This window comes from Chroicocephalus ridibundus, chromosome 1, assembly GCF_963924245.1.
Source record: "Chroicocephalus ridibundus chromosome 1, bChrRid1.1, whole genome shotgun sequence".
Classification (NCBI taxonomy): domain Eukaryota; kingdom Metazoa; phylum Chordata; class Aves; order Charadriiformes; family Laridae; genus Chroicocephalus; species Chroicocephalus ridibundus.
Genome location: NC_086284.1, coordinates 3,045,000 through 3,070,950, shown reverse-complemented (window position 1 = coordinate 3,070,950; position 25,951 = coordinate 3,045,000). Strand labels below are relative to the sequence as shown.

The 25,951-nt window shown below is 40.8% G+C and overlaps 1 protein-coding gene across 16 annotated transcripts in view; it reads left to right on the top strand.

Annotated features, from left to right (window-relative positions):
* The window catches only part of DLG2 (discs large MAGUK scaffold protein 2), a 1,060,606-nt gene that overhangs the window by 390,127 nt on the left and 644,528 nt on the right, over positions 1-25,951 (top strand). For 2 of the 16 annotated variants that reach the window (XM_063325987.1, XM_063325950.1), the window contains exon 1: positions 2,297-2,880. The exons of 12 other annotated variants lie outside the window; for them this stretch is intronic. In XM_063325987.1, the coding sequence (XP_063182057.1) occupies positions 2,779-2,880 (102 nt within the window). In that variant the 5' untranslated portion in view covers positions 2,297-2,778. Of the gene's footprint in view, positions 1-2,296; positions 2,881-19,263; positions 19,287-25,951 lie in introns of those variants that run through there. 2 more of the 16 variants (XM_063326008.1, XM_063326000.1) reach the window with 2 other exon arrangements.

The following is a 25,951-nucleotide window of genomic DNA, read 5'->3' as shown; positions in this document are numbered from 1 at the left end:
TCTGAATTTGGAATTAAATGCAGGTGATTTTAATTAGGCCCTGTGAACGTTAATCAGAAATCATGTTTGTGTGATTATGAGTCCAGCTTTAAATGAGTACATCGTGTTTAAAACATTGAAAAGTGCAGATGTGATGTATTCTTATATTAGAAACGCTAATGATTAGGACAGATTGAGGGTGTTACTGATCACTTGAATGTCTAAGATGGGTGGATATTAGAACTGCTAAAACAGTTAAATAGCGCAGTTTTCTGGCATTTTGTAGTAGTGTCTCCTAAAAATATTGTCGTGCCACCCCCATCCCAAATTAACGCTTCTAAGGCCAGTGATGTAGTGTGCTCACACCTTAAGGTAGCACAGTGATTCATGTTTTAATGATAGTGGCTGCTGGCTGTAACTATGGAATGTATTGTCATGGAAACTACACTTTTCTATATTTACACCAGTGCTGGTTATGTGAGAGACAGTGCTTGAAAGGAAATCTGTATAACATATAGCTTAATAATGAGACAGGCAAGCTAGGAATAAACAGATCAAAGATGCGGCGATGTTACGGCTGCTGTTTGTCACCGTGGTGCGTTTCTGAACAGGCTCAGTCACCGCTCCAGATGATAACTAGCCCAGCAAGTCAGAAAAGAAGTGCTGGACAAACAGGTCAGGCAAACTTGGATTATTGATAGCTGATTGATTGGCCGCCGCGTAGGGAACTCCCACGACACGTAACGCTCGTGTCCAGGCTGTTAGGGACAAAGTATGAGCTGAGTGAATTGAGGACACTGGGTTGTAAGAGCCTGTTATTTGCGAGAAATAAATCTTTCAGAAATGGAAGTGGGTTGTAACTCTTAACCGTGGAGCAGTTCTGTCTGCCGCTTCAATCTAGAAAGTACTGTCATTTTCCTGAGCCGGGGCTCTTGCAAGCCCTAAGTTCAAAAACACAGAGTGAGAAACAGTAATCAGAAAATATTATACCAAGTTGAAATTTAGCTACACACAAAAATTGGATAAAAATAACGTCATTGTATGGCACAAAAGAAAAAGTAGGATCAGCGCTGTTTAAGAAAGTGATTCTTTTAGGTTTTTGAACTTTGCAAAGTGAGGGTAAGTTAGACTGAAGAAATTGTACTTAAAATTTAGATATATACATCCGTGCAATACACACACACTTACATACATCTACTCAGACATAAAATCTTAATAAAGGAGGTCTCTGACATTAGGGTCTGCAGTCTCAGGTAGATCTTTTTAAAAATTCTGTGCCATTCACCCTCTATCTTGCTTGACCCGGCTTCACGCAGAGACCTCCATTTGCCATTTTCTCCATTCTGTTTTATAACAAATTTCTAGTTCGGGTTTGTTTCAGCAAATTGTTTCAGTTGTGCCTTAAGAACTCACTCGCGATTGCCAGGGAGACAAGCTGCTCTCGTTTCTTTAGAAAGAGTTTCTAATTCGATGGGCAGAGCTTAGTGAGTCGCAAAAAAAAGCAGGGTCAAGTCGCTGTGAAACAACTGCTGGGTTTACCTTGCTATCGGCTGTGAAATCATCGAAGGCATCGCTTCACTTTCTATATCGTAGCCTTTTCCTCTTACATCTGTGTGTCTGCCATGACCGAACCTAAAACTGGAGGATATATTCATCCAACTTTTGATATAAATAATCCTCTTAAAAAGCACAGCTAGCGGTTTGCTCATCCAAATGCTTTATTATGCATTTTCAGCTGGTGTTGCTTTAACTGAAGGAGCAGCGACAGCTGTAACCGAATCCAAACCAGCGTTCTGCTCCCAAACTTCTGTAATTATTGCATTTCTGAAATACAGCGAGCCGTTTGCAGGTTATAGGGTTAACAGCCCTAGCTGGAGTCAGTAGTTACATTGCCTCAAAAGCAGAGTTTAAAGAGGGTTGCGTTTTAAGCTTCGTGCTGGTGCATTTGCCGTGTAACTTCATATCTGTATTCAGTGTCTCCTGCAATCCTTCAACCTGTCTCTTTGTAAATTTGTGCCTGGAGAAAGCTCCCATGTGGCAAGCCAGGATTGGATAAATGTTACTTGTATTTCTCTGATTGCAAACTCCCAGCATCGGGGATTTTCAGCTTTCAGTACAGTTTGTTTCATGCTGAGATTCATCTTTTTGGGGAAAGCAAAGGTCATCGCTTCTCCGGAGTTGCAACTGATTTCATTCTTTTTCTCGGGGAGGCGCTGGAAAGGGAATCCTTACTGGAATGCATATTGATAAAGGCTGAGGATTCTGGCTTCTTAGATAAGTAATTTTTTTTTTTTTCCTCTTCTCTCCCCACAATGACTATGTATTGCAGCAACTCACTGGCTTTTTACCAAATCAGGAGCTGCAGTATTTTTCTTCCGATGGAATAATTTCAGCCCACTTCAGCTAGCATGACAATCTTATGTGATTGTTATGAGTAGGCGTTTACATCCTTTTACATGCTAATACTGCCACACCTGCTAGTCCCCCTCATTTCCATTTCTCTCTCCTTTTTTTTTTCCTTTTTTTTTTTTTCACCCCCCCCCCCCCCACTGCTTCCCGATGTGAAAACTAATTTCCCAGAGGAAGGGAAATCCTGAGATTCGTGATCAATGCTGCATCGTTGATTCATCAACAAAGAAGGGGATGGCTGAATGGGACACAGGTAGAGATTCAAGCAGGCTGCTTCTGACCAGCACGAGAAAAGCTAGCTGTTGAGCAGCATATGTTGCCACTCCATGTGCTGTATTAGCTACTTGTTTTCAGCCTTCAGGAGGCTGCCACTACTGCAGCACTAAAGGAATGTGCCCTATTGTTAAAAATCCTGACTGCTTTACACCAATGATTTGCCACTGCAAAGTTGCATGCACCAACAACACTTTGTCGTTGATGTTTGGATGCAAGGTAGGATGTGGTTAATGTATTTAAATGCATGCTGTAACTCCTTTGAATATCTGTGCTATTTAATTTCGTGTCTGACTAGGGATTTCAGTGCAAATTGCGATACGTTGGCTATAATTTAGGGCTTACAGCCGATACGTTTTAAACGTTAGGAAAAAAATCAGAAGTAAATCTTTCTTATTTCCCAGGGTTGTACGGGTATAGATTTACATAGGGGAATCTAACGGATTATGAAGCATTTGTTCTAGAGTTGATTGTATACTTAGCTAACAGTGCTAAGATTACTAAACCACTACTCTGCCGTTTGCCCGGCTTTATTGATTTTGATGTGTACACTGTTATTACAAAAACACAAACCAGCAAGATTGAATGTATTTTTTCCATTTATATTGCTGAACTGGCTGTTAGCCGTAAGAGCAATACTAAACTATACAGCCCTGGACTTCTCTGTAAGAAATAAATAACGTAAGCTCCTGAACCCATTTTTAAGTCTACGGGAATATCTTTAAATAAGTGTTTTCTTCTAGGGACTGGACAATCATTTAATTTCTCTTTTAAATTTAAATCAAGAGGTGGCGCAGTTAGCCAGAGAAGTTTCTTTTCTGGCTGTGTAATGCAATCCCACCCCATTGCTTTTAACAAAGGTGTTGGATTGGGCTATATTTTTCCCCATATACATCCTGACTTGATATTCGAGTATAACCAATGTTGTTTGTTATTTTTCTGAAATAATTCAAAAGTGATGGCATGTTTTTAAAACTTATTTTCTTTGGGTAAACAAGTTTGGGTTTTGGATCATTGGATCAATCATGATGATTTTACCTGGGGGTTACAGCTTTGTCCCATTCCTTTTCCTTGCTGTCCTTAAATACTGCCCATTACTAAAACTGTTCTTCTATGTTTAAATAGAGTAGGAAATGAGCAGTTATATAAAAAATGGTTGTGATAGTAACTGCTTTTAAATCATCTGTGTAACTTTTTTAATCCTCAAAAATGACTGAGCTACAAAACCCCAAATTTTACTTGTACAGTCCACAAACTAGGGAACACAGAGCAATTTTTGGAGTCCCTATGTAACAGACTAGCCTAAATAAAATGAAGTAACTTGATCAAATAGGTTATAGATGACTCAATGCTCCCTAAACATAGTTCAGCTAGAGGTTAATGACAAATCGCCTACTGCTTCGAATAATATACTTAAACTCAAAGTTACAGTCAAACGTTTGCAAATTATTTTTCTACCTTTTCATTTTCCTCAAACTACCACCTGCCTACATCGCCTGTTACTTGAGACTTCCCTGAACTAAAGTTTCTTCTTTCTTCGCTTCCATTTTAAATAGGCAAAAATACGTTCTATTAGCGAAAGGGTTATAATTTAATTGCTGTGTCATCATGCCACTACTGATATAAATAGCATCAAGAGTTTAAAAGCTTTTTTAATTTGCATCTTTTTCATAAGAACAATTCATATTTCTTTTTTTTTTATTATTTTAACTTTAAAAACTTAAACCCTCTTGTTTTCAAGTGTTAAATTATAACTGAAAAGGTGAATTGTTTAGTCAAGGGAAATTAAATGCAAGCCACCCTTCTACAAAGCTAGGCCAGTGGCCTAGGGACCAGTATCGAATTTGTATTCCTGCCTGTAAGCATGATTTTCAAAGGATATTCTTTGATGCACTTAAGTTCTTTCATGATTTTCAGATCCTGTTAGGAAGAAGCAAGAGAACGAAAATCATAAATTTCAAACTTTTTTTTCCTCCTCTTTCTTCAGCGCTTCAGGCTCATTAAGTTAGTCACAGTCAATGTTTTATCTTCTTGTGGTGGTGTATGAACTACTTCTCAAATGAAAAGTGGATGTGTGGGATAGTGATCATTTTCAGAAAGATGAAAAGGAGCACGAGCGAACTGAGTTATCTTGAGTTGGTTCAACACATGTCAGATTAGTACCCCTTGATACCACCGTCACGCAGGAGATACTCTGTATGCATACCAGTGCATCACCTCACTTCAAACATTTTTTTCTCATTTCCATTTGTTCTACAGCCCCTATCTCAGTACATGACTTTTTGCTTTGGGCACATAGGGTTTTATTTCTAGATTTTTGGGTTCAGATCCGTTGTTAAGAAGCAAAGAAGTTTGAACAAGAAGTAAGGATGTTTCTTTTTAGGAAATCTCTTAGTTACATGGCATGAAATCATGGATCTAAGCATGCTCATAATATTATGACTTCTGCAATCACGTGGTTCTTGAAATCGGGAAGGAGAGTAATATACTGGAATGACACTTTAGATTCTGGATGGCAGATGAGAAAATGGGTCCTCAGAATAGAAGCAGAGATTTAAAATACAGATAAGTGGAATAGACAACAAAGGAATTCAAAGTTCTGGCAAATATCTCCAAGTGATAAAAGAACCAGGTCAGGTTATTAACTAGCGCCTTTCGAAAGGACAGTGCAAGTTACAGGAATGCAACGTTGCTCACACTCTTGATTTACAGTTTTTACTTTTAACTTTGTGCCAAATACAGTCGTCTTCCCCTATGGGCACAGAAGTGAGAGAGAGAAACGCACCAATCAGAACCATCACACCCATTTTTATCTGTTCCCAATGCAATAATTTTACAGCCTGCTCACTCTTAACAGGTGGTGCCAGGGAGTTAAACTGGGGGGGCAGGAAGAGGGTGTGCATGTCTTACTACACCATATGTTGCAAAGAAGGCAGTGGAGGAGTCTGGACTGCGCCTGCGGGAAGCTTTCCTTTACAGCTTGATTTCCTGGGCTTTGATAGTTGACCTTGTCCTGGACCTTTACTTGCAATGATGCCCAGTTTTATAGTCCTTGACCTTGAAATTGCAAAGAATCCAGAGCAGTTTAATTTGAAAGGCAGGGTAGTGTCTACTTGAAGTGCCACTAGTGCAACCTACTTTAACGTATTTAAACCCTTCTTCCTTTTCTGGTAGAGACGTACAAGTGTTTCCATCACAGCGGTACAGAGCTGAAGCAGAGAGAGGATGAGCAGGTTTTTAAATATGGCCCTCGGGTGCCAGGGGGTGTTTTGCAGAACTGTCTTGTTCATTATCTTGCAGGGTTGGGACATGAATGTGTATCCCCAGTAGAGTTGCTCCACAGCTACTGGATGGACAGATTTGTGTCTGTGGATTAAAGGAAGGCTTTTGTGTGGGATAGACCTGCGTTCACGGATCTCCATCATGAGGAGCGCCAAGGCATATATCAGATTCTCACTGAAGATGATGAGACTTAAAAGCACGCTTAAATGTCAGTATGTGCTTACTCACTTTGCTGAATTGGGCCCTGTAATAGTTCGCTCGGTATTGCAGAAGAGTTATCTCCCAACTCTTAATATCCTGTTCATTTTGCTCTTATTAAGAGTGCCAGGAAAGGATTTCAGGTGGACTGAGATGTTTCTTAAATTACATTTCAGCCAGAATTCTGACGCTCACATGGAAAGGTTTTTCTGCTTTATGTCCTTTACCTCTGTATATTGAAAATAGATATTGAGGAGATTCCATTGAAAGATGAGTGACTTCCCTGTTTGTTGACCTTGGCCAGGTATTTTGATAAATCCTACCTTCCTTTTGATTTAGGGTTTTTTTTATGTCTTAGCATAATTTAAAAGTGTGCTGGTTTTTTTTTTCTAAAACAGGTAAGATATAACTCCTTCTTTTAGCTGTTTTCTTTCTTTTCTCCTAGCACATTTATCACAACCAGTCCTCCAGCACAATAGCTGATTTTGGTATTTTTTTCGTACTGTTTCTCTGTTTTAGCTGAAATAGCCAAATAGTGACCTATTCCACTATCCAAGGTGAGCACGAAAGGAAAACCACTTGTTTCTTCAGCTGCCCAAACTTCTATGTTTTGCAAAACCGTTGCAATACAGAAGGTTTTATTATTAAAACAAATAGTAAGGGGCATTACTGAATGTCTTGACATTCATATTTATTATTTTTTATCATGATAGTACTACTAGAAAACTACTAGTTTTCTGTACTGGCATTATTACTCTCTTGAACAAACTCTGGTATGTCACTTAGTTGAGAATAATCTCTACATTGTCATAGTCTAGACCTGGTGATTGTAAGAAACAGTAATTTTAGATGACAGGGAAATACTTCTCTAACTAGGTCTGGTACACAGTAGACCATGTTCAAAGCCTTGTATGCTTTATCTTCTTGATGCATTTCCATGAATTCAAGTGGGATTTTACATTTCGTGGGACAGTCTGAGGTGGTTTCTGGACACAACCAGACAGAATATTCATTCAAATTATGAATGAGCTTTTAAAATTAGTCTCCCAGCCCTGCCCATGTGTCCTGTGTTGTTTTGCATTACAGAGTAGGCTTGGAGGGCGCAATGGGCTGTCTTTTTGATGAAACTAAGCAGAAAGATGCACTCCAGGAGCACACCAAGTGCTCTGCAAAATCTTATGGGTATTCAGTTTATAGAAACAGAATAGCACGATTTCAAAGTAAAACACAAAACATATGTGTAATGTTGTAGTTGAGTCCTTCTTACCAGCTCTTTGTTCTGTGGATCCATTCCTGCTGCTTGATGATGTGGACATGACCTCTGACTCCACTGACGTATTTCAGTTCTGATTTTTTGGGGGCCAGAACTGGACAGATGTAAAAATACAGTATATTCATGGTCATTCTGACTTCTGTGATCCTTCCGTAAAGACTGATATATTGTATAGGGTTCCAGAACTCTCTGAAAGAGTTTACTGCCTATTCATAGACAATCAGCAGAGTAAGTCAGCTGGAACATCGCTGCCACTTGCTATGCATAACATTTGATGGTGGCACTGAGAAACCTACTTCCACATATTATTCTTGTTAGGCCACTGTGGTGTTAAAATAGAAATACTCAGCAATAGAAGGAGCCGCAGAAGAGATGCAGGATTGCCACTGGCAAGAGTCTCTTGAGTATGATCGGTTGTGTCACAGAGGATTTGTTAGTGTATAGCGCTCAAGGCAAGGAGAGGCGGCTTCTCTGGCATAGCATCTATGCAAGCTAGACGTGGGGTGTAAGCCCAAGCAATTTCAGCTGGCCATATCTTTTTTTTTTCTGGTAGGCGTTGCCTACCCTCCTATACTTTAACAGTCTTGGCCTAAGAACAAGTACAAGCCCTCCCCAGCAGTTCCCACCCATCGTCAATGTGTGTGGGAAAAGATGAACTATACATTGTACTCAAAGGCCACCAGACTGAAGCTTTCTGAGGCCAAAACAAGAAGTTATAAGGCTGTGGGACCCTGCCAGAAACTCCTCCCAGTATTGAAAAGTTTATAAAATGCATCCTACTTCTCGGAACTTCTTGTTCCCAACCGTTGAGGAACATTGCACTGGTGAAGTACTCTGGTATCAAAGGTGAGTAGACTGCGACTTCATGAGTGATCTTGAGTTTGTTGTCTTGAACTCAGCGTGGGTGCTGCAGAAATCACTATTACAGGAGGCACAAGGATGGCAGAAGCCACAGGAGAGGTAGGAGGCAGCAGCAGGAAGATCCAGGTGGGGCACGTGGAGGAAAGGCAGCAGCTCAGGGGCAGGATGAGAAGGCGATGCCCTGGGCAAGGTCCTGAGGAGGCAAACAGAAGAGAAAGCAACACCGGTGAGGTCTGGCTGGATTTAAAATGGGAAAAAAAATATGTTAGACCATGAATTTTCTTAAATGATGGGCCCATCCCCTCAATCATGTAGGAGTTAAATCCCTAGTTAGGAAAGAAGCGATACCATTTCAGTCGTATTTGGAGTGAGCTCACTCATTAGTTGTCACTCACTGGCACTGGCCAACGTCTGGGCGGGCGATGCCCAGGCATTTTTCTAAAAGCATCAAGATCAGATGTTAAAAATATTTCTGCTTGTGTGAGAATATCGTGTCTTATTTGTTGCTCACTGCCCTGCCCACGAGCTCCCTGTACTCTCTGAAGGAGATGGGTGGCTGGTAGGAGATTCCCTGAGAAACCATAACAAATGTGCAGATAGTTTAAATTAAGAAAGCAACACTAAAAGTGGCTTTTTTAATAAAGCGTTGTGTTTGGTTTTTTTTTTTTATAAAAAGTGCATACACTGAAAGAAACTTCTGTTGTAGGTGGGATCTTCAGTCCCTACATCATTTGAATCACTGGCCTTTTTTCCACATTTTGCCAGAATGTCTGCTTCTAGCTGCTGTCAGGGGCTGGACACTGGACTGGATGGACCATGGTGCTTGCTGTGCATGCTCCTGTCCTCACAACAAGAACATTTACTGGTAGCACAGCAGTGGAGTCTGATTCTCATCACTCTAGATTACTTGAAATTCACCTGCAGCTAAAGGATGCTCTGAATACCCTCTGTGTTGTACCTTTGAGCATATCGCCATGGTGGGAAATGGGTTTCTTCTTTAAGCTCGTAATAAAGCAGGGTTGATTGTGGTGGTTCACAAGCACTGGGTTAGAAATGTGACAGTGCAGTGTACCTATGGAAAAAGTAGAGCAGGAGACACACAGTTAAGGGTTATTGAATACTTTGAAGGAGAAGTTCAGAGTTTGCTCAGACACTCGATGTTTTAAATATATTTTTGCTTTAAATTATACATAATAGCTACATAAAATGAGGTACTTTTGAATCGAAATATATAAAGTCTGGAATGACTTGATGCACAGTTACATGAGCTGCTTGATTTTGCAAACTAATTATTGACTAAGAGAAGGCTATATATAGACATTCATCTTAACTGTAAAATATGTCATAGAAGAGAATGGTGACAAAGAGGTGTTATATAAATATATTTAAGTGATAATAGCAATAAAACTGAATACTGTCACTGAACGGTTCTCCTGATCTTTGAAATGTAGCTTTAATGTTTCCAGTGTAGCTGTCAGAAATAGGTATTTATTACTTTCACTTTTCTGGTCATGTTTCCTTGATCTTTAAGCATTTGATGCAATATTAATAATCATTAGGGACAGGATCTTTCAAGAGATACTAGCTGGGGGTTGTGCTAAATGCACTGGAAACCTGAATGGGAAGCAAGATTACTGATGGGGATTCCTGTGACTCCCTGTAGACATTAATGATCTATAATCCCAGGAGAGATGGCACAGAATGAGCTGATGAAGTGTTATGACAGGTTGGGCTATTCTTTTGAGTCACTTAGCTATTGAGCGTATTGAGAGCGTCATTATCAATCCGTAAGGTAAAAATGGCCCTCTTCACCCAGCTTCAATGAGGAATTTAACCTGTTGGCTACTCAAATGATCCCCGACGAGTTGTACGCAGCCAGAAAGGAGGCTTTCCAGGAAAATGTCTGACTCTCAGTGAAACTGAAAATTGGGGGTTTTTTTTCAATTTTTCCTCAAACTGGCATTTCAGAAACCTCAATTCTGAGAAACCTGACGCATTGTTTGGGGGAGATTTCCTTCAGGAGATGCTCACAGCTGTTCAGCGCAATTAAGACAGAATATGCCAACTATGAATTTTCAGGAAGATGTAAGCTGGGGTCAGCACTGAAGTCCACACAATGAATCACCTGGCGGCTCTGTAGCTATGGCAAGTGTCGTACAGAGCCTATGTCAACACGTAGCTGCCTGTGGAAGACCATATAGACATACACAAAGTCACTTTCTTTGCAAGACGTGAGCTCATTCCTTATGGAAACAGACCTGTAAGTACAGACCTTTACAGACAGCTGCAAAATGTTTGGGATATACCTGTACAGCTAAGTAAAAGAGGGCTAAGGAGTACGCTAGAGTACTCAACTCCTGATTGCATATTGCAAAATTGTTATTTTTGTTCCTTGGCTGTATTTTGGGGTGCTCCCAAGATTTTTTTCAAGACAATTCGTAAGCGTGACTTGAAGGATTGTTCACTCCTGGGACCGGAGGGAGGAAGCATGGATGAGACCGCGTCAGGGAAGATTACTTGCAGCCTACAGCCAGTCCTCTTGGCTATATCTTCAAACAGCTTCCATCCCCGCCCCTTGCCTTTACATGATATTTGAAAGCCTGCAACACATCTCCTCGGTTTCATTTAATAAAAATGCCACTTTAGTAGTAAGATGGACATGACCATCGCTCAACCACTTGGCCTGGGAACAAAGAAGCATGCTAAAAAATGGCTGTATTTCGCACAGCAGATGTAGTATTAGGGTCTTGGGCATGATTCCACAACTGTGAGCTTGGAAAATCTAACAAATAGGTAAGAGGCCATGATAGCTATGCCAGGCCTGTTTCTTCTGGACCTACCACCATCACACCTGTGACAGCCCACTCTGGAATATACCCAGGTATATTGTGTTAGAGCTCCAAGCCCAAATCGATAAGAAACCTGCCTTGGACTCGGCAAAAGGCAAGAGAGCCTGTGTCCAGTACGTGGGGGTAGTCCACCCTGGAATACTTCCCACCAGCTTAGCTATATCCACCTACACGTTATTAACTTCGGATCCTGCAAGTGAGAGCGAAGTTTGAATTCAGTGAATTAAAAGGTTGCATACCTATTAAGGCATTTAAATTAGTAATGCACACTTGTCTGCCACCTCGTAAGACTGGCATAGAGCTTATAATGACCACCTGTTGAAGTACGTTGTTAAAGTATGCTAGGCCTGGCACTTACTCTGTTTCTGAGAGGTATTGTCAGCTGGCAGTGAGATGCCTTCAAGTTCTTGTATATCCCAGGGGTATTCCAGTCCATATTAAACACAGTTCAATAACAGGATAATGACCCTCGTAAAATATTGAGAAAACAGTCGCTGTCGGAGAGGGGTTTGTGGCATTGGTTTGGGACGGGGAACAGGAACTCCTTATTTCTATTTCTGGCTCTCACCAGCATTCCTGTTGTGACCTGGGGCAAATAGTGCCTTATGTCTCTTCCTAGAAAATCAACTTGGTAATAGCTGCCTCAGAGGAGTATTGAGAATTAATAATTATTGCATCTATGCAGCACTGAAATGAAACGAACAGTGTGAGTACAATGCGCCATTGGTTTTAAGGATCAACATAAAGCCGTGGCGAGGCTGAGATAGGGGAGGTTACAAGTGAAAATGGAAAGATATTAGTGAAAATCAAAGCATTTCATCCTTTTTTTTTGTCGTCCAGCCCTCTCCTCACAGTATTTATTTCAGGTATACCTGGAAATACTATTGTTAATCCTTTTTTTAAAGTTCTCCCTCCAGGTCTGAGTTTTCAAATCCCATATTTTGCGCATAGCAAATTGTTATGGTTGAATTGCAAGTCCCCAGAAAAAGGGGTTTGCAATGAAAGTACCGACAGGCTGTTATCTCCACCCATCCAAGTAGTGCTCCTATCATCTAATTTATTATATAAAGTTGCTGCAGGGGAAAAGCACTTTCCAGAGCTCTGGTTACTTGAGTTTTTATTTTGCAAACATTGTTTAAAAATAGTCATAGGATGGTACATGAGGCAGGAAGCAGACAAGCAGATGAACATAAACCTGTTGCAAGGAGGCAAATCAGTAACTGCATCACACAAATTTTGTGACCGTTCAGGAATTCTGGTTAGGCTGATCACTCGGAGGGACTTTCGGCCCAGTTCAGAGGACCATATGGCTCTCTTAAACTACACATTAAATTCCAGATTCTGCAGTCCACCATAAATTAAACAAAACGCTGTAGAGTCCTATCAAATCCAGGACACATCAGTCTGCAGACCTGTGACAGAAGGTCTTTTCAGTGCTGTAAGTAACAGCGTTTTGCACTGTACCTATAAAATAAATAAAATTTATGCCCTCCCAACTCATTACATTCCCTTGCCTGTGTTAGTGTTTGCACTTGGATTTCTGATCCTTGTCTTAAGGAAGATAAAAAATTACCTGGGTAGGAACTAAACACTTGACAGCATAAGAAAGCATAGTAGACTTTTGCACTGGCAAAGTTAATATTCCATACACGATAGTTTGGGATATAAAATAACCAGGACAATATGTTTTCGTAAGACAAAGTTTGGTGATACATTTTGAAACATGTATTCCTTCCCAGAACAATTAAGAAAACCCAGGGGAGGAGGGGGAGAGGAGAGGAGGGAGACGAAGATGACCTAGAAAATGTGCTTGCGGATCTAATTTTGTGTGTATGTACGTATTACGGACGAGCCTGTTGCACCTCCTCCCGTAAAGCCCTGGTGTTTTGCACTCTTTACTATATGCATCAACCCCCATGCGAGTTCCAGGCATGCAGCTCTTGAATCTTCCAGCATTAAGGGCATGTCTTTCCAGTGTCTTGAAGTTCAACAGCCTTTAGAGGTGTTGGAAGCTAACAGCGACAGAGGGAAGCGAGACTTTGCAAGACAAACCTTCAGGGGATTGCAAGATCTGGTTATGAAGAAGGAGCTTTTGTGTTAAAAGTGTTATTGCTGTAGGTGCCCTGAACTTCACAGGTGGTTCCTCCAGTCAGGTACAGCTGTCGGGACAGAGGGGCATCGTCTCCCTCACGGAGCTGGGAGATGAACCTCAGGCTGTTGCATTTTGTGCTGGAATTGGCTTCCTAAAACAGAGGTTTAATTGGCTGCCTACAGTTCCGTAATCTGTACGAATCTGATGTGTAAATCTCCTACTGGTGCTGGAGTGCGGCACCTTTTCACAGAGCGTTAGCAACTACTACTTTCCCGTGTAATTGGAAGAAAAATGTTCAGCGTGCTGAGGCGGAGAAACGGAGCTGCTCTCAAACTAATCCACAGTCTGCGTGCAGACACCAGCTATTTCTCGACTATTTGTATTCACTAGGAGAGACAGCATAGGGCCTCACAAGTTAATAAAGTTTCTGTTATTAAATGAGAAGTAGTTGTTTTGTAGGCTGATGATTTTTCTTCTGCTGTCTTCAGTTTATTCATAAAAGAAAGGAGCCTAGATAGAAAAGGGTCGGCTCACATTATCAGAATGTGTATGAAGTAATCACAGAATGGTAGAAATGTTGATTGGAAAGGACCTCTATAAATCACCAAATTTCACTGAAAGCAGGAGAAATGAGAGGTGATTTCGCATGCAGCCGTACGCCTCACTTTGCAGAAGAAACGGTTTGGGTTTTAAGCAGCGCCAGCTGAAATATCTCTTCAGCTAAAAAAGAAGGAAATTTGGGAAGCATAATCCAGAGTTTAAAACACGGGAAGGGAGGTTAAGTGTTCTGAGAGTCACTCCCCGTTCTTCCATTGATCCAATAGAAGATGTGGAGAGAGGCAATTTAGCCCCTTTTGATAAAATTGGGAGCGTTGCCAGGGGCTCAGGTTGTAATGGCTGCTGTTACGGGGGTGGGATTTCACCTTGTGTGCTTCAGGTGGAGTTTGCGAGACTCTGAGGTCGAGACCCTTGAGATACCAGCCCCCTTGGCTTTTGATGGCAATTGAGCACCTTCCAAGGATCTGACCATGCGATGCTCCTCTTCCTGCAGTGCTTCCTGTGTTGAGCCCAACACCTTCTCGCCTGCTTTGCTTGGCTTTACTTCTCAAATATGCCTGTGTGCTTTCTTTGCCGTGACTGGCTCTCACTTAAAATTCACTGTTAGACCCCAGGTCAGTGGACGTGGTTGAGGAGAATGAAGTTAACAGGGCATTTCTGGAGTAGATGGCAGACGGGAATAGGGAAACGTGTCCATCCCCTCTCACATATACGTACGTACGCAAACAGGTCACTAAACTCTGCGCTTACCTGGTGCATTAGCAATACTCCCACTCTTAAATTCTGAAAATTTGGTGACTGTAGGCCTTGGATGAGATGGCGGGTGGGTGGGAGAAGCGGAATGTCTGTTTAAGGCTGTAAAGCTGCATTTGAAAGTGTCAAAAATGTTTGTGATAGAGAGGTCTATTTGCCTTATATAGAAAATGCACATTGACGCTCTTATGCAAGAGTGAGAAGTCAAAGAGGACTTTGAATGGTGCGGTAAATAATAACACGATTTGTTGTCAAAGCTCGAATAAGTTAAATCCTGCCAATGTATTTAAAGCATTTCTTTCTTAAGAAGGTTTTAATTCCTTGAATTAAGAGCAACTAAAATTAAAATAAGAAAAGAAAGGGAAACAGAGCAGATTCTGCTTTGAATTTCCTACGTTATTTATTCCCCTATTTAGATAGTGAGAAGCTGATGCGAAGACCAAAGTAAGACTGATAAAGTGTATTGCAGTAAAATACCTCCATATTAGTAATTCCAGATTTGGCTAAACCATGTAAATGACAGATGTAAAGACCAAGGCACATCAGTTACTACGACATCTACCCTTTGGTGTGGTTTAGCTTCAGAAATTAGGGTTAGGGCTTTTGATTGAGATGCTTATGTGCAAAATTTTCTCAAACTTCAATCAGAGTTGGTATCTAAAGAAATTTGGTAATTGGGTCTGAAAATATTGCTGCCTTTTTAAAGGGTACAAGGTTCCAGAAGATTGGCTTCTCTTACTTTTCCTATAATACTTAGATTATCTTGACAAAAGCTCCATAAGCATCAGATGCCTACAAAGTACAACATGACATGTGGTCTGTTGGTATCTGTTGGGTTTTAGTTGGAATTAGGGCCAACAAGTTTTGGCACAAAATTTACCAAAGAGAGCTAACGTAGTCATGAATTAGATGGCTTTTTTGAATACAAAACAAGGCATGCAAATGTGATAGAGTAAACACAGTATTTCTTTGGTGTTCCTTGGCTATTATATTGTTATTTTCTGCATGTGAATAAAATTCTGATACTCTTCATTTACCAACTGCAAGGCAAAATTCATTTTCTTGGTGTGACTAATATGGAATGGTTTCTTTCATCCAAAAAGACTGATGTGTACTGCAAGGAATAAGAAAATAATGAAGCTGTAGCAGGGCAATAGAGAAGGTGCTGAAAACCAGAAAGAGCTGAATAGTTTTTGAACTTGTTACTCTGCAAATTACAGTTTCTGTGTGTGAAGCTTTGAAAAGGAAGTGAATTTCTCCCCTTTATAGTAATATTCTTGAGCCTACAGTGTGTGAGGAAAACAATTCTACATCCAACACATGCTTATATAACGACATTTAAAGTTATAGTGCCATTCCCAAAAGAGAGAGACCTTGTAGGTGTCTATCATACATACAGGTTAGCAGGTGAGATCCCAAAAGAAGTGCAAAGCACTTTGTTTTTAATTTGTTCATTGTGTTATCACTTAGCATTAAGCACCATAAATACGAGCAGAGACACCTGAGGACTTGGCAGCTTTGTGGTTGGAAGCAACCAGTCTTCAGGTGGTGGTGGCCTTCTGGCTGTGTTTGCTACGAGCTACAGGTGTTTTCATCGCTTCTTTGGCTGTAGATAACCTGATGGCCTTGCCTGCAGAGTTGGTACAAATGACCATTTAGCGGCTTGCTGCTGAGCTCCTGCTTGACCCCTAAGAAAAGTGCAGACTGCTTAGAGACGCGTCAACTTGCTGCTATTCCCCGCTCCCAAATGCACCGATGTGCTCGGCTCCTGTCTGCAAAGATGATTTTCAGGTACAATCCCACAGCAGAAAACACATTTTAGAACAAATGCAGCATGAAATACTGACAAGTGCAAAAGGCTCTGAATTTTTAAAGGAGCTCTGTAATTGTTGCTGTATTTTTTTGGTCTGAATATCTGCCTTTTAAAAAAGTCCTTTATTAAGTGTATTGAGACCTTCCAGTCACTAGACTTAGGGCAAAATTCCATTGAGCTGCTTGATGTTTGTGCTGGGAATGCCTCTGGGAAAGGGCTGTCCATGTCTTTGTCACATACATGGTGTGGGTCGAACTAAGGGAAGACAGGAAAGCTTGTCCTGTCGGTCTTGGTGACCGTTCCTTGCTTCTTCTTGCCTGTCATGTCAGTGCAGGTGAGTATTGAAGAGCGCGCTCTGTTTCAGTCTACTCAAGTCTTTCAATCCACAAGTCCCAATCTTTTGAGACTTTAGGAACAAAGACAAAAAGTAGTCTTTTCCCCTTCACTTACCAAGAGAGCCTTTGACTTACCTAAAAACAAGATACCTGTACTGTTCTCAAACTCCTCAGAAAGCCTCGTATGAGTAGAGTAGACATAAGGACACCTTCATTTGGCATTGTGTGGAGGGAGAAATATGAAATTGGGGAAATATTTCCATTTTGGATTAACCCTATCTTGATTTCGGTTGAGATTTTTGTTGGATTACAAAGTTTGGTGCAAACTTCTTAATGAGGAGCTTAAGGTCTGGGTTTTCCTTCTGGAATTTCTTCCGTGGGATGTTTTTCTTGTATTTGTAAAGTCAAGCATGGATAACAGTAATAAAATTAGAAAATACCTGGTGTAGCCCTTGTACGTGGGTGTTTTTTTGGATTTATTTTGTTTTCCTGGCTTGAGGAACTGCACATCTCTTCTTTTATCTTAAAAAAAGAAAAAAAAATAAATTACAAGATTGACAACAACTTTAATTTGTGCTATGCTGTTCCACTTTCTAGAGATGCAGTGTACTGTTTTCAAAAAAACACGTCCTCTTCTCTAGAAAGCTTTGCACTGTATTTGAAAATCCAAGCAGTCAGTGTCATTCTTCTGTCTTCACCCGGTGATGGAGTAGTAACCTATCCTCTCGCACATCCACTTGATTTTTCAAGGCCTTCCGCTGGATACTCAAAAGCTGTAGCTGTTGATTGTGGTTTGACTTACTGTGAGTAAAACCATATTTGTTTTTATTGTACCCTTCAAACTGGCTGAGCTAAGCAATGATGTGTGGCTGTTCGTTCTTTTCTCTATAAGATGTTAACCCTTGCCTCAAGGAGAGATTGAAGCTCTGATTTCTTCTATTCCTGGCCCTGCCACAGACTTCTTTTGCGGCTTCAGTGTATGACCTGTTACTATAGATACGTGCCAAGTATTGTATTATTTAATGCTACTATCTAGTCCTATTTTCAGCACCATGATTGATGCTTGCAGGCGATTCAGTTTTATGCTGATTTCGCCAAAAGCAGTAGCAGCGTTGCCATTGTGTGGGCACCCAGCTGGGGTTGCATTAAGCAGGCAATCTACTGCAGAAGTATTCTTACAGTCCAGTCAGTGGCAGAGGTAAGAACAAAGCAGACACAGAGCTAAATTAGGAGGTCCAAACAGCACCTCTTTTCCCCCAAGTTCCTAGGCTAAAGCATCCCCACTACTAAAAATGTTGCTGATTATTTCTTTAAGGGAAAAATGTTAATATACAAGATCTAATTACATCTGTCTAAGCTGATACGCCCACAGCACCTTTTACATAACCCAAACACTTGAGTTCCAATTATACAATTATATTTTAACATGTATTAAGTGCTATTCCTTTAGGGAGGAGACTTATACTGAATATTTTAACTAAGCTCCTTCCTCAGTACAGATCTATATGGTCAGGTCTCATCTCATTACAGTGACAAAGACTTTGTTTTTCTCAGTTCCTTTCCCCTTAAATACACCAGCTGGCTCTTCAGAAAGCACTTTTTGCATGTGTGCAGCACTGACAGCAGTGTCTGTACATGTATATCGACTGCAGGCTTTGAAGCTAATGTTCTCGGGGTCAGTAGCAGCAATGTTACTGCAAGTAGGTCAATAATCCTTGCACAGTGTGAGTATCCTCTGTTTTGCATACAACCTGTGGCAAGGTCCAAGTCTCTAGAGGAAGCAACATGTTCAAACGTGGAGGAAAGGCCGCTGCTTTTAGTCCCTCTTGCTCTAGAGACTGACAGCACAAAAGACTGAGTTTGCCTTTACTGAAAAGACAGGTGACTCCAATGGCCATTCTTCTTTTCTGGTGTCTTCATGCAACTTTTGTAAGACACAGAAGCCCTCGTCTGGAGGGAAGACTTGTTGAGGAAGGCTATTTGCTGCATACGTTCAATTGCCAACATCAGTGAGGTTTGTAGGTCACCTCTTCTGAAAACTGAGAGCCTAATTTCAGTGTGAGGAGCCGGAGTGTATTCCTACACTCATAGCTAACTCAATTTTTCTGAACGTCCAGCCAAAGTTGTGACTTGGCCTGAAAGAGCATAGGAGAAAAAACGGGATGAACCAAGAAAGAGCGAGTGGAGGACAAGCCCGGTGAGCAAGGCTGGGGACTGCTGGTGCTTCTGAAGGCGAATTAAATGCATGTGGGGCAATGGCTGCTGGTGGAGGGGAGGAATCAGGTCCCAGAAGTGTTCTCCTTCTTCCCATCCCTCAGCATCAGCCTATACCAAAAGCTGGCACAGCCTATGGCGCAACCACGCAGCTTGTGCTAAGTTCATTGCTGCCGTGGAGTTTATCTTATCAGCAGCTGAACAACCTGGTTTAACATTAACGCAGCTATTTCTATGCTATACTGTAGTCATTCCTGCACAGTGACTTCAGTTTAAAATAGCCCCTGCTTAGAAAACCAAATTTTGGAAATGTTGAATAAAGTTGTCGCATTGGGCTGTACCCATCGGATAAACCGAGTTCCTGCCTGAAGAAAACACGAACACAATTAATTACAAGGTAAAACTAAATTATTAAAACATTAGGCTTGTGTTATTTTAATTATACAAAACCAAAAAATCTGGAGGTAAAGTTCCCATGGCAACCTTAGCTCTGTCTCCTGTGTGCAATGGATGTGTGTGTACGTTTGTGTAAAATAGGATCATTCATTATCATGGTCAGGGTGATTTAGGACTTGCTGATCAGGAAGATGTTAATCAGACCAGAAATCTCATCTTGAAAAGTGATTTATTTTTGCTGTTTCTCTAGCCAAGTGTTGCAATGTAGAGGAAATTTTGGATTTCTGTCCAGTCTGATAAGTGTTCATGTTAAAACATAATGCCTGAACAATCCATATCTTGTCATAAATCTGATTTATCATTTTTCAAATTTAACTACAATTGTGGCAGACACCCTGCAGTCATGAGTCCAATGAGCTAGTAAGATGAAATTGGCCCCCCTTTTTTTTTTTCAGATGAATTCATTATGTCTGAAACGTTTGATTACACGTTGCACGTTGATGCTAGCACTTAATACTGCAGAGCTAATTTCACCCATAGAAGTTTTGTTGGGTTTTTTTTTGTTTTTTTTTTTTTTTTTTTTTCAAAAAGGGATAGGCATCATTCCCCTATCCATCAAGGATTACGGAGGATGCAGTGTTCTGGTGATGTAGCAGAATTGTCTCCAGTCCTCCCGTATCACCTGGAGGAACGGCATTCCTCGCATGAGATGCCGCCTTAATCTCTTCATCTCCGTTCCCTTCCTCGCCCATGTTCAGTTTTTCCCAAAGGTTCACATCAGCCATCACTCTCATAAATTAAGGTCTTAGCGGAGCAAGGGGACTGATGATCAGGGTGAGGGAGGTGTTTAGTGCTGATATGGGGAGAGACTGACAGCTGGAAGAAATTTGAGTTATTTTGTGCAGGCAGAGTGAATAAGGGAAAGTTTTGTGCAAAAACCGCCCACATATTATACTATCGCGAGATGTGTCTAGATGCTGAAGGCATTAAAGGCTACTATACGTTTTTATTACTGTCATGAAATTCAGTGAATGGCGTATTTGTGGTAGTGAGCTTTACAAGCATTATGTAAAGTACTTTTCCAAACTACAGCTTCTTTTTTCTTTTTTTTCCTGTGGTTGCCCTGTAACTCTATTTTCAGTGACATAATTCTTCAGAGTAGTGGCTCAGAGAGAGGATTAATACTTTAGAGGAAGAACTGAGGGTGTATCATATTTTCTATAAAAATAAATAGACATCCCTGCATCTACTGAATATAACCATATTCTTGCTGAGCTGTTGTATAAAGTCAATAGAGATAACATTATGTATACAAAACATAAGCATAATGTGTGTAGAAATATATTCTGAGCAGACTCACAGAATAACATGAAGATTTGCAGGCTTCTAAAATCCCAAAGATATAAACTTAAAGACAGAAAAAGTGAGAGTTCACTCTAAGCACTGTAAGTATAGAAAGGAGATACAAGTATTAACTCACCAAGAATTCATCTAAAGAGAACTGAGAAATATTAAGATAGGAACTCCATAAAAATTCTGTTCTCTTGTCATTGGGGGGATTAAATGTTAGAACAATTAAATTTGGGAATGGCTTTAAACAGTGACTCTCCTTTAAATATGGGAAAGTTGGATTTACTGAGGTAGAGCAATTATTTCTGTTCTTTAAATGCACATTTTCTTCCTGTGATTCATGAGGTCAATGTCTGATACTTATCATCGTGCTAAAATTAAACAGCACAAAGATGTCCTGCCAATATATTTCTGAATTGGTATATTTCATTTATTTGGATATAGCACAAAAGCTAAAATGTATATTTATACCCATGAGGGCATTCAAAAATACTACGCAGTTATACTCCCCAAATGTCTTTCATCGCAATTACTTTTCTTTCGTTTGTAATAACATTTGCTGTATTTTGTTAGAAAGAAAGGTTTGAATTTAAACTTTAAAAATGGGTAGGATTTATTTGAAACAAGCCTCATGACAGACTTCTTTTAGGTTAGTCCTCTCAGATAACCAGTGAATGAGTTCATGTCAGTAAGACACAGTCTCTGGGTCATGGGAGGTGACATCAGATTTCTTTGGATATTCCCAGCTAGCTGAAACCAGACGTAATCTGAAGGAGACCTCTTGTGAGCATTTTCAGAACTAAGGGATTGCTGAGCATGAGTTGTAGAAGGAGTTAAAAGGAAGAGAGAAAATACACAGAGCGGGAGAGTGAAACACTTCAAAGCCAGTCTCACCAGGGCTGAAATTCTCCAGGAAGGTGGAGGACAATGAAAGCAACACTACTCTACTTCTGCAAGCAGTGAATGCCAGCAAAGGGCAGCTTCTTTTCTTACAATTGCTGGTTTGAAATCCTTGATATGTTTGATAGTTTTTGTTGCCTAAGGCAAAAAAGACTATAAAACTGAAGTAAAGAAGGATGCGGAATGCTCTATACCTCTTGCGCATGAAATATGAATAGTGGTTTTAATCAGAGATACAAAAGGTTGAGGTAACTCTGTGATTGAAGAGCCATTTGGCGTTGTTGGTGGGTTGAGTCTCCGATGAGAGATCATGTTGGTTACATGTGCATTGAGACCTAAGCGTAGTCTCCTGTGCTCCCCGCGCTGCCGATCCTCGGTGTGAGCCGTGAACACATGCTGACTCTATATTCTGTATTACACCCTGTGTTTGTTTTCTCCCAGTCGTTCAGCTGGAGCTCTTCCAAGAGCCCATCAAGCCTGCTTAGCTGTCCTCTAGCAGAAAATAGTGGAGGAGGGATTAAGCGTGCCCAAGTCACAGCCCAACACAGCTCTTGTGATTGGGAGGGTAAAAAAAACCCAGGGACGTCAGACGTCACTGAGAGTCTGAAAAGCAAAGATGTAAGAGTTTGACAAACAAAGGAAGGGACAAAGTCCAGACTCAGGGTAACAGGTGGACAATTTTATCCTGATTGAGAACCTCAACACTGTAAGAGCTCCGTGTATGTCATCACAACTCTGACTGCAGCAGAAAGCATGTGGGGTTACAGAAACAGAGTTAGTTAACAGAAGCCAACCCACTGGGTGTCACAAAAGGAAAGACGTGAGAGGGAGGATGGATTATATCGCTTCGCAAAAGTTGGCAAGAACTGACGGTGTGTTTTGCTCAGATGAATCCTCATAGGAGCAATGAGCAGCAGTTCATTAGGAGATTAATACACCATTGAACTAGAATAAATGGGACATTTATGAAGTTGGACATGGCACACACATCAGAAAAAGTTGTTTTCTTTGTTAGAAAAGTACAGGCTCGGATACTGGATAGTAAATTTACTATTGATAGTAAATTAAAGAAGCAGAGCCACAACAGTGCGCAAAAGCTGAGCAGGGAGAGAGGTCTCTGAAGATCAGAGGTTACCTCGGAGACCCCGTATTAAAGAAGTATTGAACTAGCTGGATGGATGATCAGCACCCTTGAAGACAGTCATCTCTTAATGGTACTAAGGAAAACATACCCTTACTAGCGGAAAATATGAGAGCTCCTTTTCCTTATCAGGGAGCTGCATTCCTAAAAATGAAGGAAGCGGAGTGAAGGCTGGAAAAATATTCTCCAGGCGTAATAAACCTACCAAAACACAGGCATTTGGCAGCATTTTGAATGCCATTGAGCACCTAAGACATCCTCCAGTGTGTCTGTGGTAGACACGCACCACACCTAGGAAACCTGTGCTTTCTCCAGCGGCAGGTGAAGGGCAAACAGGTCTCTGTTATTAAAATGGCATTAACACCCTCATCTCAGCAGATAAGCACGATTATAGTCTCCAGAGGCATCAGAAGAGATAATGGAGACCAACCAATCTCCAATTTATGCATTTGGGTAAATATCCCGTACGCTAAGGATCAACAGAGCAAGTACATTTATTAGCTTTGGTAAGAAAAAAAAAGAAGGGAATGATGATTTGGAGAAAATCTATGCCAAAGGTTTGTATGAGCTTGATGCATCAGCAGATGCCTTAGAAAAATATGCTTTTTCCATCCCTGGAAGGTACTCTTTCCTTATATCGCCATTGGAACTAGGCTGGACAGCCAAAATGTTTTTCCAGGAAGCACATCTGTGATATCCTCACAAGCAGTGGGACCTAGAATGGTTAGAAAGCCATGACCAGAAGCTCTCTGGAAAAAAGCGGACTCCTTAGTCAAAGCTGAACTAAGTCCTGTTTTATGTTATTATGCTATTTGCTTTTTGGGAGTACTGGTAGATCACAACAGTGATCCATGTTGGCACCTGTATCCTCAACACACATGGTTTCTTTGAGGGGAGAGCAGCACAGGGATATGAATGTTTTAGTCTTACTATACAGAGTTTAGGAAGCTGAAAGAATTAGAGGATCTTATTTCATTTATGATCTTCATAATTGAAATGCTAAGTTCTTTTCAGTCCTCTTATTCCCCTCTGTGAAGCCTGGAAATAGATTTGGCATTACAGGTGATAAAGACTGAACAGATTGCTGTGATATAAAAGGTTTCAGGTTGTGGGTGCAAATATGCCATGCCCCTGTTCATCGGAAACCAATCTAAGTTAATATTGAATACAAACGAATTGCCAAAAGGGCTTGGGAAATCCCCATTTTTCCACAGATAAAGAACTTTTTTTTCATTAAAATGTGTGATTCGTGAACTGAATATAAACTTGTAAGAGAGCTGCTGGTTGAAGACAAAATCTCTGATGCGTTTGACAAAGGTTTAGTAGAAGAATTGTCCCGAGCCTAAATTTGTTTCCTAATAATCAGATTTTAATAACCAGCCTGGTCACAGAGGAGATGTGCAGAGAGGCTGTCAGAGCAGATTCAAGGTAAGACACTGGAAAATGACTACATTTGGCAGTGGCATGTATTTAACCTGTACTACCAATTTTGGGAAGAACTCCTGGATCAGATAGAAGCTGGGCATCGGAAAGATGATCTCCAAAATGTTACAGAAATAATGTATTAAAAAGAAGGTCATTTAGAGTGAACAACCCACAAGAGAAAATGCAAAATATATTGAATTGGCATCAGCTGAAGAGCAGCGCTGTTGATCCGAAGCCTTGCAGTATATGCAAGCTTACATTATGCAGAAGAGGTTTGTGTTGATTGCTAAAAAAAAATAGCTTCCAGGGGAAAAAAAAAAAACAAACTTTATTTTTTCACGTTTTCAGGGGGAAAAAAAATTCCACAAACCTATGTATTTGTGCTTGACTATTAGCCTTTATCAGAAGGTGCTCCTGTGAAAGAGGAGCTCATGCATATCAAATCCATTTTTGCTGCAGAGTAATATCAGAGAACAGACCACAGTTTACTGAGCATGTGTCTAAGTACTTTTCAATAAAGGTTAGGTTTAATCATGTAATCTCTTATCCCCATAACACCCTGTCTAAATGGCTGGTGAAAATAATGTAAAAAAAAAAAAAAAAACCCAAAAAAAAAAAAAACCCAAAACCGCTATTGCAAAATCAGTCAGACTGTGATCCACAGTCAGCAGTTTCAAATTCCAGGTTGTCTCTCTCCAGTGAAGTGAAGTTGTCATCACTGATAAGTCTGATTAATAGAAACCTGAAAACAAGTATGTTTGCATTGCTAGAAACCACCCCTAAACTCATTGGAGACTTGCAAATGCGAAAAGAAAAAGACATGGCAAAATAATCAACACAATTTCAAGTCTTGGGTACTCGATCCTCAGGTAACGGTACTGTGCACCTCTTATAGCAGAAAGTGGCTGTGTCTACACTGCTGATCGGAAAGTCTGTCTGCACAACCTGTCTCATGCACCCACTGCTTAAGTCTGGCTCCTTCTAGGGCAGTTTTGGCCTGGAAGAAGACAGCTGGAGTGACCCAAGCCAGCCTGGGCTTCAAGTAACATCTAATGGTGAGAATAATGAAGGTCCAGGCTTGAGCGGTTACTCAGCCCCCTTCTTTTTGGTGGTGCAGCTATTTCCAGGAGTAGCGGTGTTAGAGTATCGCAGCAGGTTGAACAGGGAGCAACCAAAACAAGTGGTTTTGTGTCCATTTGACACCAGTAGTGAGATTGTCAAGCATCGGAACAGGCTTCCCTGGGGAAGTGTTTGAGCCACCGTCCCTGGTGGTATTTAAAAGACGCGTAGATGTGGTACTGAGGCACATGGCTTAGTGGTAACATGGCAGTGCTAGGTGAACAGTTGGACTTGATGGTCTCGAAGGTCTCTTCCAACCAAAACGATTCTACGATTCTATGATTCTGTTTCAGTTGAGATACATTGGACCGAAGCAGCAGGTCTGAAAATCTCCAAACTAATCATACTCCTCTGGTAGGGTTACTTATTAGGTTGACCAAAATTATGTTAACTTATACAGCTGGTGCTTTTTTACCGTTAGTTTTGGGTTGGGAATGAAAGGCGTGTTTTGGAGACTGTTGCTTTAATGGCTGAGTTTCCCAGACAAAAATCTTGCGTTTCTAAGCCTTGCAGTAAGTAGCAGACAAGGGATGAGAAAGATCTCTTAGAAGACCCCTGGGCACCAAGTGATCACTGAATGCCACATGAGCATCAGTAGACTGAATTAATTTTATCCATTTCATGAATGGAGTATAATACTAGGATTAGAGAGATGTGGTTTTGCAATAGCTATATCAATATTTGGTTTCATGGAGATAGATAATTAATTGGAAAAGAGGTGTTTTATGGGA